Below are 15,257 nucleotides of genomic sequence, written 5' to 3'. Positions count from 1 at the left end.
TTTGTTATTGAAGTAGAAGTCCTGGGAGTGCATTCTGACGAAGAACACCAAAGGTAATAACATTTTTCTTATAGTAAATCTGACTTTGGTGAGTGCTAAACTTGCTGGGTGTCTAAATAGCTAGCCCTGTGATGCCGGGCTATCTACTGAGAATATTGCAAAATGTGCTTTCACCGAAAAGCTATTTTAAAATCGGACATATCGAGTGCATAGAGGAGTTCTGTATCTATAATTCTTAAAATAATTGTTATGTAATTTAGTAAATTCACCGGAAGTTTGCGGGGGGTATGCTAGTTCTGAACGTCACATGCTAATGTAAAAAGCTGGTTTTTGATATAAATATGAACTTGATTGAACAAAACATGCATGTATTGTATAACATAATGTCCTAGGTGTGTCATCTGATGAAGATCATCAAAGGTTAGTGCTGCATTTAGCTGTCTTCTGGGTTTTTGTGACATTATATGCTAGCTTGAAAAATGGGTGTCTGATTATTTCTGGCTGGGTACTCTGCTGACATAATCTAATGTTTTGCTTTCATTGTAAAGCCTTTTTGAAATCGGACAGTGTGGTTAGATTAACGAGAGTCTTGTCTTTAAAATGGTGTAAAATAGTCATATGTTTGAGAAATTGAAGTAATAGCATTTCTAAGGTATTTGAATAACGCGCCACAGGATTCCACTGGCTGTTACGTAGGTGGGACGATTTCGTCCCGCCGGCCCTAGAGAAGTTATACAACGTTTGACATGTTTGAACAAACCTACATTTAAAAAAATGCATTTTATTGAAAGAGTAGTCCCGCAGCTGACGGAAGTTTTGGAGCAGCCTTCAGAACGCGCTAACAAGAACAAGCTATTGGGACGTAAAGGATTAACTTTTTCGAACGAAAATACATTTGTTGTGGACCTGGGATTCCTGGAAGTGCTTTCTGAGGAAGATAATCAAAGGTAAGGGATTATTGACAATAGTATACAAGAGTAGATTTGATATGCGATTGTTCCAAGATGGCGCTGACCTGTAACGGTAGCCTATTTTTTCTGAGTATCGCATCCCCTTTTATCACAAAGTGTGATTACCCAGTAAAGTTATTTTTAAATCTGGCATTACAGGTGCTTTCAAGAGATATTCATCTATAAATCTTAGAATGACAATATTACATTTTAAAAATGTTTTCGAATAGTAATTTAGTAAATTGTAGTGCTGTTTCACCGGATGCATTTGATGGAAAATAGTTAGTTAACGTCACGCGCCGATGTAAAATGATGTTTTTATATATAAATATGAACTTTATCGAACAAAATAATGCATGTATTGTGTAACATGATGTCCTAGGACTGTCATCTGATGAACATTGTCAAAGGTTAGTGCTGCATTTAGCTGTTTTTTGGTTATTTGTGATGCATATGGTTGGTCGGAAAATGGCTATGTGGCTACTTTTACGATATACTCCTCTAACATAATCTAATGTTTTGCTTTTGCTGTAAAGCCTTTTTGAAATCGGACAATGTGGTTCGATTCAGGAGACGTGTATCTATAAAACGATATAACATAGTCCTATATTTAAAAAAAAAAAATTAAATGTTGTTATGCTAATGGCGATAGGATTTTTCGCTGGATGTCCGCTGGATGTCCGCATACGGGACGGAGCCCGACCAGGGGTTAACGAAACCAAATTTGAACCAAACACAAGTGATGAAAGGAAGACAGGGTTGGCAATATCAAGGGTTTGAAAGTAAAATTCCCACCATGGGCCACATACAGTATGCTGAATATAAACTCAGTAAAAAAATAAATGTCCCTTTTTCAAAGATAATTTGTAAAAATCCAAATAACTTCACAGATCATCATTGTAAAGGGTTTAAACACTGTTTCCCATGCTTGTTCAATGAACCATAAACAATTAAGGAACATGCACCTGTTGAACGGTCATTAAGACACTAACAGCTTACAGACGGTAGACAATGAAGGTCACAGTTATGAACAATTAGGACACTAAAGAGGCCTTTCTACTGACTCTGAAAAACACCAAAAGAAAGATGTATAGGGTCCATGCTCATCTGCGTGAACGTGCTTTGGGCATGCTGCAAGGAGGCATGAGGACTGCAGATGTGGCCAGGGCAATAAATTGCAATGTCCGTACTGTGAGACGCCTAAGACAGCGACACAGGGAGACGAGACGGACAGCTGATCGTCCTCGCAGTGGCAGACCATGTGTAACAACACCTGCACAGGATTGGTACATCCGAACATCACACCTGCTGGACAGGTGCAGGATGGCAACAACAACTGCCCGAGTTACACCAGGAACGCACAATCTCTCCATCAGTGCTCAGACTGTCCGCAATAGGCTGAGAGATGCTGGACTCAGGGCTCGTTGGCCTGTTGTAAGGCAAGTCCTCACTAGACATCACCAGCAACAACGTTGCCTATGGGCACAAACCCACCGTCTCTGGACCAGACAGGACTGGCAAAAAGTGCTCTTCACTGACAAGTCACGGTTTTGTCTCACCAGGGCCTGCTGATTTTGTACGTTTGCCCACTGACAAAGAAATGATCAGTCTATAATTTTAATGGTAGGTTTATTTGAACAGTGAGAGACAGAATAACAACAAAAAATTCCAGAAAAACGCATGTCAAAAATGTTATAAAATTATTTGCATTTTAATGAGGGAAATAAGTATTTGATCCCTCTGCAAAACATGACTTAGTACTTGGTGGCAAAACACTTGTTGGCAATCACAGAGGTCAGACGTTTCTTGTAGTTGTCCACCAGGTTTGCACACATTTCAAGAGGGATTTTGTCCCACTCCTCTTAGCAGATCTTCTCCAAGTCATTAAGGTTTTGAGGCTGACGTTTGGCAACTCGAACCTTCAGCTCCCTCCACAGATTTTCTATGGGATTAACCTGTTATGGCTAGGGGGCAGTATTTTCACGGCTGGATAAAAAACGTGCCCGATTTAATCTGGTTACCACTCCTGCCCAGTAACTAGAATATGCATATACTTATTACATATGGATAGAAAACACCCTAAAGTTTCTAAAACTGTTTGAATGGTGTCTGTGAGTATAACAGAACTCATTTGGCAGGCAAAAACCTGACAAGGTTTCAGGCAGGAAGTGGCCTGTCTGACAAGGTGTCGTTCTTCTTGTCTCTGTTTATTGAGTGAGGATCTTAGCTGTCCCGTGACACTTCCTACGGCTGCCATAGGGTCTCAGAAGGCGGTAAAAAGCTGAATCGTGGCTTTGCAGGCTCTGGCTGAAATAAAGTAGCGTGTTTGGGTAGTGGCTGGTTACAGTACTGTGAGACTCAGGCGCGTGCCCGCGTCGACCGAATGCTTTGTTTTCTTTCCTCTGTTTAGCTAAAAGGAGATTCCCGGTCGGAATATTATCGCTTTTTTACGAGAAAAATGGCATAAAAATGGATTTTAAACAGCGGTTGACATGCTTCGAAGTACGGTAATGGAATATTTCGATTTTTTTTGTCACGAATTGCGCCACGCGCGCGACCCTGATTTACCATTTCAGATAGTGTCTGGGACGCACGATCAAAACGCCGCTATTCGGATATAACGATGGATTATTTTGGACCAAACCAACATTTGTTATTGAAGTAGCAGTCCTGGGAGTGCATTCTGACGAAGACAACAAAAGGTAATCAAACTTTTATAATAGTAAACCTGATATTGGTGAGTGCTAAACTTGCCGGGTGTCTAAATAGCTAGCCCGTGATGCCTGGGCTATGTACTTAGAATATTGCAAAATGTGCTTTCACCAAAAAGCTATTTTAAAATCGGACATATCGAGTGCATAGAGGAGTTCTGTATCTATAATTCTTTAAATAATTGTTATGCTTTTTGTGAACGTTTATCGTGAGTAATTTAGTAAATTCTTAGTGAATTCGCCGGAAGTTTGCGGGGGGTATGCTAGTTCTGAACGTCACATGCTAATGTAAAAAGCTGGTTTTTGATATAAATATGAACTTGATTGAACAAAACATGCATGTATTGTATAACATAATGTCCTAGGGTTGTCATCTGATGAAGATCATAAAAGGTTTGTGCTGCATTTAGCTGTCTTCTGGGTTTTTGTGACATTATATGCTAGCTTGAAAAATGGGTGTCTGATTATTTCTGGCTTGGTACTCTGCTGACATAATCTAATGTTTTGCTTTTGTTGTAAAGCCTTTTTGAAATCGGACAGTGTGGTTAGATAAAGGAGAGTCTTATCTTTAAAATGCTGTGAAATAGTCATATGTTTGAAAAATTGAAGTTTTTGTATTTTTGAGGAGTTTGTATTTCGCGCCACGCCCATCATTGGATGTTGGAGCAGGTGTTCCGCTAGCGGAACGTCTAGATGTAAGAGGTTATTAAGGTCTGGAGACTGGCTAGGCCACTCCAGGACCTTAATGTGCTTCTTCTTGAGCCACTCCTTTGTTGCCTTGGCCGTGTGTTTTGGGTCATTGTCATGCTGGAATACCCATCCACGACCCATTTTCAATGCCCTGGCTGAGGGAAGGAGGTTTTCACCCAAGATTTGACGGTACATGGCCCCGTCCATCGTCCCTTTGATGCGATGAAGTTGTCCAGTCCCCTTAGCAGAAAAACACCCCCAAAGCATGTTTCCACCTCCATGTTTGACGGTGGGGATGGTGTTCTTGGGGTCATAGGCAGCATTCCTCCTCCTCCAAACACGGCGAGTTGAGTTGATGCCAAAGAGCTCCATTTTGGTCTCATCTGACAACAACACTTTCACCCAGTTGTCCTCTGAATCATTCAGATGTTCATTGGCAAACTTCAGACGGGCATGTATATGTGCTTTCTTGAGCAGGGGGACCTTGCGGGCGCTGCAGGATTTCAGTCCTTCACGGCGTAGTGTGTTACCAATTGTTTTCTTGGTGACTATGGTCCCAGCTGCCTTGAGATCATTGACAAGATCCTCCCGTGTAGTTCTGGGCTGATTCCTCACCGTTTTCATGATCATTGCAACCCCACGAGGTGAGATCTTGCATGGAGCCCCAGGCCGAGGGAGATTGACAGTTCTTTTGTGTTTCCTCCATTTGCGAATAATCGCACCAACTGTTGTCACCTTCTCACCAAGCAAAATTAGAGACTGATCATTTCTTTGTCAGTGGGCAAACGTACAAAATCAGCAGGGGATCGAATACTTTTTTCCCTCACTGTACTCTGGAGCGGGGGTCGATTTGGAGGTGGAGGGTCCGACATGGTTTGGGGCGGTGTGTTACAGCATCATCGGACTGAGCTTGTTGTCATTGCAGGCAATCTCAACGCTGTGCGTTATAAGGAAGACATCCTCCTCCCTCATGTGGTACCCTTCCTGCAGGCTCATCCTGACTTGACCCTCCAGCATGACAATGCCACCAGCCATACTGCTCGTTCTCTGCGTGATTTCCTGCAAGACAGGAATGTCAGTGTTCTGCCATGGCCAGCGAAGAGCCCAGATCTCAATCCATTGAGCACATCTGGAACCTGTTGGATCAGAGGGTGAGGGCTAGGGCCATTCCCCCCAGAAATGTCTGGGAACTTGCAGGTGCCTTGGTGGAAGAGTGGGGTACCATCTCACAGCAAGAACTGGCAAATTTGGTACAGTCCATGAGGAGGAGATGCACTGCAGTACTTAATGCAGCTGGTTGCCACACCAGATACTGACTGTTACTTTTGATTTTGACCCCCGACCCTTTGTTCAGGGACACATTATTCAATTTCTGTTAGTCACATGTCTGTGGAACTTGTTCAGTTTATGTCTTATGTCTCAGTTGTTGAATCTTATGTTCATACAAATATTTACACATGTTAAGTTTGCTGAAAATAAATGCAGTTGACAGTGAGAGGATGTTTATTTTTTTCTGAGTTTATGTACATTATTAACTGTAACTAATTATTCATCTACTTCTAAAACCCTTTGATGTGGAAGTTCTTACACAGGGACACTCAAAGTCAATCTTAAATGAATTATTGTTTACCTCTAGGCTGAGACCTGAGATATCGTTCTCAAAACAAGGGTCTGGTCGTACTGCCAAATTGCAGATTCATAATTGCGTAAACACAGAAATGTGTTTATCGAAAGCACAAAGATAGAAATTGATAAATAGAAAAGCACCAACATAACATCTCACATCTTGTTAATGATCTGTCCTCACTATTTCTATATTACCTCATGACTTTGAAAGACTTCTAAAGCAATCTAAATAAAATCACTTATTGTCCTTGTCCTGTGTTACAACAACAGCAGTGATTTGATGGAGAGACAAAATGCCTATACATAGTATTGACATCATACTACCTACTACTACGACATCATACATAATAGAACAGTTCTAATGGTCATTCCTCAGGTCAACTTCTCTTTAATGACTGTGTCCGAAATGGCACCCTTTACCTACAGTGGCAAGAAAAAGTATTTGAACCTTTTGGAATTACCTGGATTTCTGCATAAATTGGTCATCACATTTGATCTGATCTTCATCTAAGTCACAACAATAGACAAACAGTGTGCTTAAAATAATAACATAAATGATTGCATATTTCTTGTCTATATTGAATACATCATTTAAACATTCACAGTGTAGGTTGGAAAAAGTATGTGAAACCCTAGGCTAATGACTTCTGCAAAAGCTAATTGGAGTCAGGAGTCAGCTAACCTGGAGTCCAATCAATGAGACGAAATTGGAGATGTTGGTTAGAGCTGCATTGCCCTATAGAAAACACTCACAAAATGTGAGTTTGTTATTCACAAGAAGCATTGCCAGATGTGAACCATGCCTTAAACCAAAGAGATCGCAGAAGACCTAAGATTAAGAATTGTTGACTTGCATAAAGCTGGAAAGGGTTACAAAAGTATCTCTAAAAGCCTTGATGTTCATCAGTCCACGGTAAGATAAATTGAGAAAGTTCAACACTGTTGCTACTCTCCCTAGGAGTGGCCGTCCTGCAAAGATGACAAGAGCACAGCGCAGAATGCTCAATGAGGTTAAGAAGAATCCTAGAGTGTCAGCTAAAGACTTACAGAAATCTCTGGAACATGCTAACATCTCTGTTGACGAGTCTATGATACGTAAAACACTAAACATGAATGGTGTTCATGGGAGGACAACACGGAAGAAGCCACTGCTGTCCAAAAAAAACATTGCTGCACGTCTGAAGTTTGCAAAAGCGCACCTGGGTGTTCCACAGCGCTACTGGCAAAATATTCTGCGGACAGATGAAACTACAATTGAGTTGTTTGGAAGGAACACAACACTATGTGCGGAGAAAAAAATGCACAGCACACCAACATCAAAACCTCATCCCAACTGTAAAGTATGGTGGAGGGAGCATCATGGCTGGAGACATATTTCCCTCACTAACTTTAAACATCAGCTATCTGAGCAGCTAACCGATCGCTGCAGCTGTACATAGCCCATCTGTAAATAGCCCACCCAATATACCTACCTCATCCCCATTTTGTTTTTATTTACTTTTCTGCTTTTTTGCACACCAGTATTTCTACTTGCACATCACCATCTGCTCATCTATCACTCCAGTGTTAATTTGCTAAATTGTAATTACTTCGCTACTATGGCCTATTTATTGCCTTACCTGCTCATGCCATTTGCACAAACTGTAAATAGACCTTTTTTTATTGTGTTATTGACTGTACGCTTGTTTATTCCATGTGTAACTCTGTGTTGTTTGTGTCGCACTGCTTTGCTTTATCTTGGCCAGGTCACATTTGTAAATGAGAACTTGTTCTCAACTAGCTTACCTGGTTAAATAAAGGTGAAATTAAAAAAAATTATGGTTTGGGGCTGCCTCAGGGCCTGGACATCATTGATGGAAAAATGAATTCCCAAGTGTATCAAGACATTTTGCAGGAGAATGTTAGACTATCTGTCCGCCAATTGAAGCTCAACAGAAGTTGGTTGACGCAACAGGGCAACGACCCAAAACAGAAGTAAATCAACAACAAAAGAAAATACGCCTTCTGGAGAGGCTCAGTCAGTCCTGACCTCAAACAGATTGAGATGCTGTGGCAAGACCTCAAGAGAGCAGTTCACACCAGACATCCCAAGAAAATTGCTAAATTGAAACAGTTTTGTAAAGCGGAATGGTCAAAAATTCCTCCTGACCGTTGTGCAGGTTTGATCCGCAACTACAGAAAACATTTGGTTGAGGTTGTTGCTGCCAAAGGAGGGTCAACCACTTATTAAATCCAAAGGTTAACATACTTTTCCCACCCTGCACTGTGAATGTTTACACAGTGTGTTCAATAAAGATATGAAAACATATAATTGTTTGTGTGTTATTAGTTTAAGCAGACTGTTGTTGTGACCTAGATGAAGATCAAATTTTCTGACCAATTTATGTAGAAACCAGGTATTTCCAAAGGGTTCACATACTTTTTCTTGCCACTGTTCATCGTGCACTACTTTTGAGTGAGCACTAGGGAATAGGATATTATTTGGGATTCAGCCAATGACAGAGTTAAGAAGAAGACCAAAGGGGCATATTTCATCTGAGCCATATTAGATGTGTCTGACAAGCATAGACATCTTAACCGGAGGAGATTATGCTATTAAACACAGACTAAGATTATGAATTAAACACAGTCTAGTAATCAAGACAATCACACATTGAGGAAGGAACCTAATTTAGAACCTGGATTCTGGATGGTACATTTGGTGGCGTCCCAAACGGCACCCTATATTCCCTTCAAACAGCACCTTATTCCCTTTATAATACCCTACTTTTGACCGGAGCCAGAGCCCATAGCACTATAAAGGGAACAGGGTGCCATTTGGGATGTAACCTTGGTGTGGTTGGAGAAAGAGTTCACTTCATTTTAAGGACTAAGACCCCTAAAGCCCTGAGCCTTGCATTCATCATAATTAACCCCTGTAGCACACTCAGCTTCCTGTGCTAATCATGCAGTGAGCCACAGCACCAGATCGACTTTCAAATTAGAGCCACTAACACTGCTTGAGTCCCAAATGGCACTAGATTACCTCTATATAGGGACTAGGGTGCCATTTGGGAGTCACACGGAGCGCTGATACAACTGGGGAGCGATAGTGCCACATGCTCTGTCAGGGCAACCTAAAGAATGGTGAGCAGGGGGAGACCGATAATGGGAATTACAATGTTTGTCTTGCTTTGTGAACACAGTGGAATTGGGCGTGTATTACATTTTAAATGAATTTCTATGGCCTAAATGAAAATGACTTTCCCTTTGTCAGTGGTTCTAAGGATAGCCACATGGAAAGAGGTGATATAATAAAAAGCTTGGAAGTATTATCCTCTACTGTTAAACCTATTTGTCTTTACTTCTTTTGCTTCATACCGGAAAGGAGAAAGCCGTTAGAGGAGATATATCAACAAGCTTCCTCATTTACAAGCATTGTAAAGCAATAAAAACAGTTAATATAGTGCTTTATTTACAGCATTCAAAATACAGGACAATTAGAAAAGGGTCTGTGCAAGGATCTTTGAGTACACTGAATGGTGACATACAGCCCTGCTCTCCACAAAAAGAACAGAGAATGAATATTCAAACCGATGCATCTTGGCAGCAGGCCAGATTGTAACTTTCTTTCTACAGATGAACATATGCGGCAAAGGAAGGCGTGAACGGAGTCATACTCAAAAAACGGACTGAAACAGGGAGGGACTAAGAAACATACGTTATCCTTTTGCAAAACGTTTTGCTACGGTGTGCACTAATGAATAACGACCATGGGCTGTTATACAACTAATATGTATGGCCCACTCTAGACAGGGACCCTTGCTCCACAATCCAATGTATGGATTCTCTGTCTTGGTTTGAAACTCAGGCATCCCAGAGTGTCAGTTGGTAGTGTATCGTTAGGCCTAACTGAATTGGATTATGAATATAATACAGAGCATTATAGATGAAATAGATATTGATCAACTCGTTATCCCATCCATGAGACTATATTCTGTTATGACGTGGCCACAGTCACACCACAAGAAGATTAAATGATATTTTCAAATCATCATGTTCTGTTGGTGTGTGGGACAAATCAAAGTCAATGTATGTTTCCGAAATGGCACCCTATTCCTTATGTCGCGCACTACATTTTACCAGAGTTATATGGGCCCAGGTCAAAAGTAGTGCACTAAATAGGGAATAGGGTGCCATTTGGTATGCAAACAATAAAGGACAGGGGCAGAACTAAGTGTTGCGGAAGCATGAAGAACAGCTGTAGAATTGCAAATAAATACATCACATGAACAAAAATGTGTCCATAATGTAATACATTTGCAACAAGGCTGAACAAGCACTCTCTAGCCTCTCTCCACTAAATTGGAATCAAGCCAAGCGTAGATTTTCTAAACAACATTAGGAGAGTAATAGCCTTGATGACCTTTATGTGTGTTGTGTTTGCTAATGATTTCAGGCTATTCGTTTTTGAAGTTCTGCAGGTTAATACATCTGCTCTCTCCTTCCAACAGGAAGAGCATCTTATGTCAATAAGAGAAGCAGCACAGAGGACTCTGATCCAAAGGCAATAACACACACCTCGTGTGGTAGAGCTGATGCATGCATATCGTGACACAGTGGAAAGGACTAGTGGGTAAAGTAGCCTGGTGCCGGCGTGTTGACATTGCAGTCAGTCTTGTGCTGTCACTGTCTGGGTCACTGTCTATCTGGCAAAAGCAAACAGACCGTAGCTGTCAATGTTTACATATCACCACAGGAGACGAGCTAGGTGAGGAACATTAGATGATTGGGTGGATTAACCTCTATCCAAATAAGATACCATGTGCCTATTTAAATGGCTGTGTGGATGCAAGTTGTAGCCTACCAGTTGTCTGTCTCAAAACAAGTGAGTGGTGAAAGAGTGAAAGTTAGGCCCATATTAAAAGTTTTGAATTGGGCTTTGCTCCCAAAGGTGACAGAGAGCACTAATTCAGAATACAATTGATCTTACAGCACCAGTGAAGACATTGTCCAGGTCCCAAATGGGACCCTATTCCCTACACCACTCCTCATAGGGCTTTGGTCAAAAGTAGTGCACTATATAGTGAATAGGGTGCCATTGGTCATGGAACCTTAGTATTTTGACTCACCAATAAGTCTTGAGATGACTACTGTACTTCTTTGGCTTCATGTAGTTGAATATTAATCAGGAGCAAAGTTTAACATCCTGCAAAATCATAAGTGTGAATACACTTAAATAGTCTACCTTTGTTCATGAGCAGGCACAGATCCTGTAAGATGTCTGATAACCTTTGTCAGTCTTAACACAGGAATGTAAAATATATTACAATAGCCTGTAGGCCTACAATTGGAAGAGGGTGTTGACATTAGCACAGTATTGGGTAAAAGAAAGTCATGCTAAAGTTGAACAAATCACTGCATGTAAGGTGTGATCAGTGCATTTCTCAAGGATGCCAAGGTCTCAAATGCCAATAATGCACACACTGAAAAGTAATGAAACAATGACAGGCTATTTGATGTAATTTAAACAAGCTGAAGAGTTGTCCTTACCAAATAAGCCATAAAACATCCAATAGTATTTTTATCAATAATGTCCCCATTAAAAAAAAAAAACAAAAAAAACATGGACATTCAGTTGAATCAGTTCCAGCTGATTTATTCAGTTTAGTCAAGGTACAGACTTCAGCATGACGACAAGTAACGCATTTCATTTGCTACAAAAAAACATGGACAGTCCATTTAAGAGTAGCCTATATTGCACAAAATAAAGAGAGAAAAAAAATGTGCCAATAAGATAAAATACAAAGAAAATCCAGTTTCATACCTGCTATTTGGGACCCATTCACACATATACATAAACTCCTAATTATACTATTTTACAGAACATGTACAATCTTAAATCTAGTACCAGCAATGAGGTCTACAGTCCCCAATTCCAATTGAACTCATTAAACACCCCAAATATGCTCTACTTCTTCTGTACATATACCATAGCTTAAAATAATCGCAAGGCATGTCGATGCAACTTGACATCTTTTCAACCCTTGCATGCTAAATGAAACCGGGTACAAGTGCCTGAAAAAAACAGAAATTTAAAACAGTAAGAACATTCCCTTCATTTAACTGTACAAAAATATGCCAGAAAATATATATTTTTTTTCCCAAAGATGAGGTATGTTGGTTATGTATCAAAATGCTGCATCCTGCAGATTTAGCCTACTACTTACAGTATTTCCATAACAGGAGGGAATCAGAACTGATTAAAACAAAGTTGTGGAATACAGAAAACCATAAAACCTTTGAAAAGTTATACATCCTGAATGAACAGTGTCTCAGATTTTGTCTCGGATCAGCCCAGCCGTGTTCAGACCAGTGGTTACAACTGGGATGGGAATGCATAGTTCAGAGTGTGGTCCACTTTAAAATTTGAGCAGTTTCACTGCAGATCCGAGGGAAATCCATAAAACCAGTCATGGTGACAAATTAATGTCACCGTTTTTTTTTTTTGCAATAGTACCACATTGTAACGAATTTGTTTCAGTTCATTGAGGACATGGTAGCACACAGGGCAACCAGGGCTGGAGAGGTAACTGATATCATAACACTGTTCCCGCTACTACCAAAATGATTCATTTTGTACCTAGTTAGCTAGTAGGTAAAAACCAAATCTGAAAAGTTAGCGTCAAGCCAATCGCCTGCGATCATTTCGCTCAATTCGGGCGTACAATAGTCTGGGAATTCAAAGTGAGAGCTAAGGCTGCCCTCACTGAAAGAGTCCAAGTCCTTATCCACCAAGGAAAGCGAGAGATTTCCTGAATTCGAGGTCCCCAGCTCCACTCCGTGAGCACTGGAGGCTAGATTTAAACTGAAGTCAACCAGTAAGTCATCGGCGTCTTCACTGGAACTGGACGAGGTGGAGACCGACCTGAATGAAGATGCTGGTGAGAGTGATGCAGGGCAAATTGTGTTCTGCTTGGTAATGTTCTTGAAATTGTAGAACAGTCTGTTAGGAGCTGCGTTCGCATTCCGGGACTCCTCGTACATACTCGCGCCCTCAGACTCCACCGTGGAGCTCAGAGTGGGGCTCGCCGGCACTTTGGCGATGTTGTACGGTATTGGTTCCTCGTCCTCTTCCATTTTAATCCGAGAGAACACTTCCTCCTCGTAGTCCTCTTCGTCGTCATCCTCATCAGAATATTCAATTTTTACAGACTTGCTAGTTGTAAAACTGGTGAAAACATAGTCATAACGAGGGTCGTGAGACGGTCTCGTGGTAACTGCCTTCGTAGTTTTTAATTTAGCGAATTTCTTACCCGGGGCTTTTACAGGTTTAATGTTAGTCTTCTCTGGTGATTGCGCGGCTGGTTTTGTGGAACTGTCGAGCTTTGGTTTCTTCTTGGGTCGGTACTTGTAGTCAGGGTAGTCAGCCATGTGTTGTAGCCGGAGCCTCTCCGCTTCCCTGATAAACGGGATCTTTTCACTGTCCTTCAGCAATTTCCACCGCTTTCCCAGTCTTTTGGAGATTTCCGCGTTGTGCATGTCCGGAGACTGCTCCATGATCTTTCTCCTCTCGACTTTCGACCACACCATAAATGCATTCATGGGTCGTTTGATGTGACCGGTTGCTGTCTTGCACCAGTCAGCTTTCACGGATTTCAGTGGCACCGGGCTACACGCCATCAGTTCGCTTTCCTCAGTGTCTGTAGCTTCTCTGCTACTCTCTGTCTCGCTGTGTTCTGTTTGCTGCACCATGATCCGTTGTGTGTTTTAAATACCCCACAGGCACTTTCTGGTAAGTCCTTGCTGTGCTAGTTAGCTTGTGTCACTCTTAACACTTCTCGCTCAACCAAACAACCCCTTCCTAAAGTTACCAACTGCCTTCTTAGCTAGTTCTTTAGTCTTTCATATCGGTTACGTCATTTGTAATGACCCAATCACAGCTCTTCACTCCGCCCAGCAGTTTCCAGACATTCCGTTAACCCTTTGCTGCCACACGAGATTTCATTGGTGGACGGTGCTTCCATATTGTCTGGACGTGGTGTGCGAGACAGGAATATTGTATGTACACTGATGGTAGGGATTGGCAGACGACACATTGGGAAAATCAAAGACAAATGTGCATCAGTTTCATACAGTCCTCCCCATAAAACAAGTATTATTGCATTGCATTGTTTTCTCTGGCCAAACAGATGTCTAGAATATTGAATGGATTAGTGAAACACATTGTGGCGCCTGAGCTCAGTAATGTATATTATTTAGGCAGTAACCACAATAATGTGTATTTCACTCTTGTTTTGTGTTTGTAGACATCTGATGTATACAACACAGGAGGCTGCTGAGGGGAGAATGGCTCATAATAATTACCGAAATGGCCAAATGGAATGGCATCAAACACCTGGAAACCATGTGTTTGATGTATTTGATATCATTCCACTAATTCCGCTCCATTCATTACCACGAGCCCATTCTCCCCAATTAAGGTGCCACCAACCTCCGGTGGTGTACAACATATTTGAAGACAGTTATTCCAGTTTTTTTATGTGATGGTCTGCAACCTGGTCTCAGAGCAAAACGTATTATCTGTTACTAAAATCCATTTACGATGATATGAAAGGGAAAGGGGATACCTAGTCAGTTGCACAAATTAATGCGTTCAACGAAAATGTGTCTTCCGCATTTAACTCAATCCCTCTGAATCAGAAAGGTACGGGGGACTGCCTTAATTGATCTTCACGTCATTGGTGCCCGAGGTGCAGTTGTTGTTGGGCGTTAACTGCCTTGCTCAAGGGCAGAACGGCATATTTTTCCACCTTGCCGGCACAGGGATTCAAACCAGTGACCTTTCGGTTACTGTTAAGTTACAGTGACATATGCAATAGCGGTCGTACAATATAATACGAATTGTAGGATGTATAGTATGTTACAAATTGCAATTCGTATGATATGTTACCAATTGCAATTGTTCAATATGTTGCTTTTGTTAGCTAGGTGGCTAGATGGCTTATGCTAATGTTAGCTAGGTTGCTAACATTAGTTCGGTTGAGGTTAGGGTTAAGGTTAGGAGTTAGGTTAAAGGGTTAAGTTTAGGGAAGGGTTAGCTAACCTGCTAAGTAATTGCAAAGTAGCTAAAAAGTAGTAAGTAGTTGCAAAGTTGCTAATTAGCTAAAAACGTTGTCTATGATGACATTCGAACATGCAAACTTTGGATTGCTAAACGTTCCCGACCAACCACCCAACTTTCATTTTTGCAGTAGCAACCCTTTCCTGCAATGAAATGATAAAATCACCCTGTAGTGGC

The 15,257-nt window shown here is 41.2% G+C and overlaps 1 protein-coding gene across 1 annotated transcript; it reads right to left on the bottom strand.

Annotated features, from left to right (window-relative positions):
- Positions 1-11,599: 11,599 nt before the first annotated feature.
- Positions 11,600-13,832, bottom strand: sox11b (SRY-box transcription factor 11b). Its single transcript, NM_001173797.1, has one exon. The coding sequence runs from the start codon at positions 13,709-13,711 to the stop codon at positions 12,608-12,610; it is 1,104 nt and encodes a 367-aa protein (NP_001167268.1). The 5' UTR covers positions 13,712-13,832; the 3' UTR covers positions 11,600-12,607.
- Between the last annotated feature and the right edge of the window lie 1,425 nt (positions 13,833-15,257).

Source organism: Salmo salar, chromosome 06 (assembly GCF_965601325.2).
Source record: "Salmo salar chromosome 06, fSalSal1, whole genome shotgun sequence".
Lineage (NCBI taxonomy): Eukaryota > Metazoa > Chordata > Actinopteri > Salmoniformes > Salmonidae > Salmo > Salmo salar.
This window is presented reverse-complemented; position numbering and strand designations above follow the sequence as displayed.